Source organism: Xiphophorus hellerii, chromosome 14, assembly GCF_003331165.1.
Source record: "Xiphophorus hellerii strain 12219 chromosome 14, Xiphophorus_hellerii-4.1, whole genome shotgun sequence".
NCBI classification, from domain to species: domain Eukaryota; kingdom Metazoa; phylum Chordata; class Actinopteri; order Cyprinodontiformes; family Poeciliidae; genus Xiphophorus; species Xiphophorus hellerii.
The window spans coordinates 26029738-26037059 of record NC_045685.1 but is presented as its reverse complement, the minus strand read 5'-3'; the positions used below and the strand labels follow the sequence as shown (position 1 = coordinate 26037059).

The 7322-nt window shown below is 37.8% G+C and overlaps 1 protein-coding gene across 1 annotated transcript; it reads right to left on the bottom strand.

The window, feature by feature from the left end:
* Positions 1-1411: 1411 nt before the first annotated feature.
* Positions 1412-3843, bottom strand: LOC116732149 (ladderlectin-like). The gene is made up of 7 exons (XM_032582139.1): positions 3215-3843; positions 3043-3130; positions 2928-2957; positions 2389-2498; positions 2174-2305; positions 1978-2089; positions 1412-1774 (listed from the first exon to the last, which is right to left on the bottom strand). The coding sequence occupies exons 2-7, from the start codon at positions 3095-3097 to the stop codon at positions 1707-1709; spliced, it is 507 nt and encodes a 168-aa protein (XP_032438030.1). The 5' UTR covers positions 3098-3130; positions 3215-3843; the 3' UTR covers positions 1412-1706.
* Between the last annotated feature and the right edge of the window lie 3479 nt (positions 3844-7322).

Here is a 7322-nt window from a genome sequence, read left to right as displayed (position 1 = left end):
GTGGTTCTTTATTTTATATAGGTTCGAAAGGAAAAATACCTATCAATGATCCTGCATTCAAATGGCAGAAAATAGTAATCAAGAACAGGCTTTTCTTTTCACAGTGTTCCACAGCGCCTTCTCCCACGGAATCCGAACAGAAAGAGCGTGTCGGAGAGCGTGGGAAAACCTTTCACAGATTATAATGGTATGACCCAATAACTTTTCTTTTTAAATTTCGAACTGATACTTTAAACAACAATCTATGAACTCAATATGTTAAACATTAAAGGTAATAATTCACAGTTTTATTCACAACATATTAAATTTGAATAAAGATAATAATTTTGGGACAGGAAGTTACCCACTGTTTTGAAATGGATTGGTCGTCTTTTCAAAATAAAAGCTGTCGGTGCTCATATAATTTCCTAACGGAATAGCTTCTCACTTTACAATCTAGTGTAATAACATCACACTGCTACACTAGTTATGCTAGCTTGACTTTGGCAACCTTAACATGTAGATGTCCTGAGGAATTTGGTGTATCCGGTTCTGTTAAAAACAAAGGCAACTCTGACAGATCATCAGTAGTGCAGGTGTTTAAATTGGCTAATCAACCACTGCTGTGTTCAGATAGCCACTTATTAATAATCGTAAATAAAACATCAAGCCTGAAAACATAATACTCCATGTATGGGAATAGTTTGCATGTTTTTTGGTGTTGATTCCTGACATACTAGTGAAGCTGTTGTCAGTGTGTTGCTATGACAATGGGTCTGTATCTAGCATAGCCAATAGATGAACAAGAAAAAAGGATCTTTTTAAGTTGTTCTTCAACTGTTGGTCTGTGTTATTTTTCCCTTTGCTGTGGCGCACTGCACTAATTTAATAATACCCACATTTCCCGGTTAAAGTTTTTTAACAGAGTCTTTATACTGCAGCAGTGCAGCTATGGATGGCACGTCAAAGAATCGTCTTTCTGTCATCCAGCTTTGGGCACATCTGTAAAATTTGTGGATAATAATATGCATCGTGTCTGTAGGCAAACTGATGCTTTTATCAATTCATTCAGTACTTTGAGGACATTCATGATCTTGATATTGCCCCTAAATGAAAATTAGTTTGACACCCATGTTATAAGATTATTTTATTTTTTTCATTTGGGCTTTCTGGGCTTCCATACAAAGGTAAAATAGTACAACATGCTGGGGTTCTATTGACCCAGAAAACCTGATCAGGTTATTCATTCGTTTACGAGATATTGACAAGTTTGACTTATAATTCCTGATTCAACTAAAAAAGTTGAAAATTATTAATAATCTCATTAATAATGTTGTAATTTTTGATAATTACATAAGCCTACTATTGATACGAATTCTGATTCTCAAGAAACAGAAAATGTTTCAGAAAACAAAACAACACAAAGACAGAATAAACTGTAAAAGTTTTATTTTTGCTTTGCCAAAGAATAGAAGAAAGTTTTGCATAGATGATTCTTTCTTATAACTCATTCAGTCTGATCTTATTACAGAGAGACAATCCAGCTGCTGTTTGCTTGTCGCTTCATTCCTTAGGTTGCATTAAAGAGAGAAATTATATGAAGTAAAGAAGCAGAAATATCTTTGGGTTTTCTGAAGGTTAAAAAGGCAGGAAAACAGAAACACCTAGCACTGATCCTCCACTGGTTCTGTTTTACACATCAGGCCTCTTTGGGAACCTCACATTTCTCAGGGTTTCTTGGCGCAGACAGAATGCAGCTGAAAAGCACAGTTCACGTCATCCCAGCACTTTGCAGCTATAAGCAAGAGAACATCACATCAGTCAAACATCATATCATAAAAACCCTTTTTCCACAAGAAAAATAATATAAGCTCCTGGTGTAAATTCAGTAAATGTTTATGCAGGTCAACTAAAAAGTTAACATGCACAGTAAATTAGTTTTACCCATGAGTCATCTTACCAACCGAAAAAACAGACTAGTGTGATATTTTCTTATACCTGTATAGTTTATCTGTATACAGCGCTGGTTGCCGCCATCATTATTAGGCTCTCCAGAACACCAGCTTTTGTAGTCGAAACGGCTTCCATCGCTCCACAACCAAATGCTCTCCTGGAAGACAATATACACCAGATGACACATGTCATTCAATGTTTCACAAAATACACAACAAATAAAATATACTGGCGACAATACCTCCTGTGAATTGCCTCCAATCCATGCTGCTTTGGATTCCAAACTTGATGCAGCGATCATTTTCTGCATCTCACGGTACTCGTTCGCGTTCTGAACTGATGCAAGGTTTGCCCCCATGGACAGACAGTTTCTCTACAGACATAACAATTAGAAGTATCTGGACTTTTTCAGCAAAGAACAAAAGAAATTAAGAGCACAATGTTGTTGGAAATCACCTCAGCTGCAGCCCAAGTCATGCCTTTTTTAACATATTGAAAGCAGCGACCGTTGATCAGAGTCCAGCCAGCAGTACAAGGAACAGATCTCTGGAACAAGTCAACTTGTTCTGATGGCAAACAAATGCAGAGTTCAGATCAAGAGGTGCATGTGGCATTTCTCTAAAAATGACCTTATTTTGTCCCATATAACATCAAAATGATTCAACATTAAATTGATTGTAACACTTGTGCACAAACAAGAAAAACAGAGGTAACAAATAACAAAAGCCTTGTTACTTTTTTACAAGGTTTTTATTTTAACAGGAGTTTTCACCTGATTCAAACACTTCCACATCAGAAGTCAACAGTTTGATCTTATTGTTGAACGTTTAGTGGAATGAAAGAAATATGTTTTCAATAAGAATGATCATCAAGTAAAGTAGAATTTCTCAAAACTACTTACACACAGTACTCATGTAAACTTACTCTGCTACCGCCCTGCTCTGTTTATCATGGATTAGAGTTGGGGCTAAAAAAAACGACAAAAAACGACTAACCTTCATGAGCAGAGGTATCCTTGGAGCTAGCTGTGGATATTTTAAGCTGGAGTTAGTATGTTTGTGTGTTTTAATTACTTTATGATTTCATTATATTTAAAATCCTCATGCTCACCACTGCTCTTAGCCATCATGGAGAAAACGAGGAGAAACACAGCCAACAACTTCATGATGGAGATGATGCGATGATGCAAATTTGAAAACTAAAGACAAGTCAAAATAAAGCATACATGTTAATACAATTCAAATGATGATTAAAAAAAGAAGCAAAAATTTCATTGGCAAACCTGATGCAGAATGATCTGTCTTCTTAGCCTTCTTAAGCCAGGTAGCACCTATTGCCTTCACCATGAAATCACTGGATACTTATAGAGCTTCTAATCTCACCGTCAACCACAAAATTAAGAAATGGGTAGAAATGCCACAGAACTGCACTTCTTGATCAGATCTGGTTCATGCCTTGCCTCATCCTTCACCATCAACCAAACCCATAACTCATCTTTGTGCCTGTCATGGTGGTGACAGTTGCAGCAAGAAGGGTTTTAGCAATGGTGTTACAACATTAACTAAAAATGTACCGAATACAACCTACACTTTATGCTACTGGTTGTTAACTGTTAATATGCTTTGTTTTTATCTGGGCTTAATTAAAGTTCATGTTGCCAACCTTAGTTTCCAATTGTAATCAGAGATATTTCCTTTCTGGTCATCAGACAAGATGTTATGTTTGGCCGACACCAAACGCTGCACATCACCACAAACACACCATCCCCACTGTGAAACATTTTGCTGGCAACAAAGGTGGCACAACCAGTAACTAGCTTTAGGGAGCAACTACTGTTTTTACATAGACCCAGGTTAGTATGGATAGATTTGTTCTTTAATAACTGAAATCATTTGAAAACTCCATATTGTACATACACACATATAGAGACAGTAGGGCTGATGTAAATTAATATTTTAGTAATAAAGTAATCTATCCATTATTCTTATGATTAATCGGGGAATCGGATAAAAAATGTAAATAAAATTAAACATTGGTAAGTCTAACATTACTATCGCATGTCAACATCAGTCCAATTTTTAACATTTGAACTTCCCTAACAATTATTTTTCTGTTGTCTAGAAAATTAACTTGCAACAATAATAACTCACTTTCTAAGTTAACCTGAAGAAAACTTATACAAAAATCTGAAACTATATTCAGTGTAATAATAAAGAGGCAGGCTCACAAATAGCCAGGCTATTATAGAAGAATGTCTATCCTCCAGCCTTTATGTATTCATAGATGAACTCTCACCTTGCCCAGCCATTTATAGCGTTTGTGTTTATGTTAACGACAGGATTTGACACCTGCATTTGTCACACACAAACGTTACGCGATGCACTTCGCCACCGGCTTGTTGCGACCGGGATGATATGGATTTTCCGGTATTTTGATGAAAGCTACGCAGGGCCGTGCAGAGACCTTTGGAGGGGCGGGGGCTCAAAGTTAAAAAAGGGCCACATTGAACAAAAACTCTGTACAACAACATAGCAACAACCCATATTAACCAAGAATCTAACTGGATCCTACTGGATCATCGCCATCATGCAGGAAATGCAAAGCAAATCTAGTCTCTATTTTCCCCAACAGGTAAAAAGTTTCTGTTTCTGCTGCTGACAGTCCTGGAGGGCTGAGCTGATCTGAGACTGTAGCTGTTAAACAGACCAGAGGAGAGAAGGTCAAAGGTCATGAAGTTATGAAATAAGCTGCTGCCATTTTACTAATGAAGCCGTAATAATATCTATTTAACCTCTAGAACAACCTGGCTGCAGACTGATTTATAGATCAGAAACTCAAAGGGGTTAAAACTATATAATAGTTTGATGTTAAACCTCTAGATCTAGAATTATAAGACTGGGATATCAAGGCAAAGAAAACTCAGTAGCTGCTGGTAGGGGCCATTCAGGGGCCTCCAGACACTCAGGGGCCTCCAGACACTCAGGGGCCCCCAGACATTCAGGGGCCCCCAGACATTCAGGGGCCCCCAGACATTCAGGGGCCTCCAGACATTCAGGGGCCCCTATAAATGGTTTAATTGTAACACAGACCATAGATCTAAAGCTGTAGCATCATTTATACAGAATGTTATTATTTTTTTTAATGCATTCAGCTGAGAAAAATAAATAGTACATTTAGGATTTAATTAGGACGTTTACTTTGTAAAAGTTTAAAGAATCATCTTGATAGTTTGATTGTTGTGTTACCATGGCTACAATATGGTGTAATCTTTGTGTTTGAAATGGGTTTGTTCACAAATACATCACAGCCAATAACCAATAATCAGTGATTGATTTTAAACTGGGCCAATAAACCTGGTCTCCCTCTCACAGATTCACCTGATCGACATTTAAACATGTTAGTGATGCTGAGGTTCTTAGTAGGACGGGGGGTTCTGGCTAAGGCCCCATATTACCTTGGGCCGGCCCTGGAAGAACAGCTGCTGCGATGCGCATCTCTGGAATCTACCTGGAACCTACCTGGAACCTACCTGGAATCCACCTGGAATCTACCTGGAACCTACCTGGAATCTACCTGGAATCCCCTGGTGGCCCCTGTCAGTCCCCCGATGCTTTGGAGACATTTTGATTCATTTCATTGTGGCATGTTTGGCTTTTTGCTGCGGTTCTGATTATTGCTACAATATTTTCTCTGATGTTTATTTTGTGACTCTAAATGGGCCGAATCTTCCTTTAACACTTGAGGTTCTGCAGTAACTTCTGTTTACAGCCCAGAACCTCCAGCAGCGACTTTAACCCGCCTGGTAGAAACGTTAAGGAGAAGCAGAGCGAACAGAGAGCAGGTGGTACCGGGTGGTACCGGGTGGTACCAGGCGGTACCAGGCGGTACCGGGGCTTTGAGCTGCGTTGCGACTCGCGGTGACAGTCTCAGTGTCTTATATCAGGATGTCTGATATAAAGACAGATATTCTTTCTATCTGTCGGTGGTTCCGACCCAGACTGCCTGTAGCGAACCGGGCTTTTAGCAGAATGATGAAGTTAAAGTCAGAAGTTTCTCTGCAGCATTTCTGAGTTTAGTGGTGAGGCGGGTTTTGTCCCACTATTGCAGGACGATTATAAAAATATAAATAGAAACAGTTTTTCTAACATCAACATCAGACCTACGTTTTTATTCACAAACCAGTTAATGAAAATATTCTTGCCCATAATTAGATAGATAGAGGAACAGATCCTCCTCCTCCTCACCATGGAGTCTGAACAACATGGAGGCTCTGAGAGTCATTATTAGCCTGAGGGCAGCCAGACTAGTTTATTTTTACTACATTATTATATTTAGAGAAATATTATTGCTGAGGGGAACAAACAGGCCTTCTGACATACAGATTAATAATAAAAATAATTAAAAAAAATGTTTTTGAAATAAAATACTCAAAAAGGGCACTAGGGGCATCAAGGATAAAAAGGGCAGGGGCTCAAGCCCACAACAAAGTGTGAAGGATTGATCTGGTGTTAATGGAAAGATTACATGAGGTCATAGGTCATAAAGGTTTATGCCTTACCACTGAGCATGCACAAACAGAAAACAAATTTTACATTTTTTTACATATTTAGCTGGAATGTCGTTGACTTTGAAGTTCTTTCTGGGTCAACGTTTCAACAGGAGCTAATGGAACTTATTTAGACAGAACAAACTCCTCACTGATACATTTATAAATGGTTTACTAATGTTTCAGCAAGTACTTGATTTAGAAAATAAGTTTGGTTTTATTTATTTATCTTACAATTTCTGAGTTTAATAATAATGTTTGTGAATAAACCTCACCCACTGTAATAATGCTTGAAACAGCAACACAACTTAAAAATAGTGGCCATTTTTCATTTGGATTCAAATGTAATCTGTATTTCCAGGCCCACAGACAGACGTTAGACGTCTGCCTGCTGCAGGACATGAACAGTTGTAAGTAACTGCAGCACAGCCAGTTGTTCCTGGGTCGTCATGTACAGACCTGCCTTCTTCCAGTACTTATATCCCAGTACTTAAGAGGTTTAGTGTTTAAGAAGTGTTACATTTTATGCTTTGTTTGTTAAAGATTATTTAATGTTAGTTCTCTTTAATCTGTGTTACTGCCTTTTAACCTCACTATTATCCACTTTGTCAAATCAAAACGTTGTTAAGTACTTTGAGATTAATACAGATAAGATAAACTTTACTTAAAACAACTAGAAGAAAAGCTTTCACACCTGTTGACAAACTGTCAACATGTAGATAACATTGTGAACATAAAGCATTATTTAATAAAACAAACTAAGCTTGCACTTACACTGGTTTCCACATGCCAGTTTATATTCAGTTACAAGTAAATATTACACAAACCAACAAATTATTTGTTT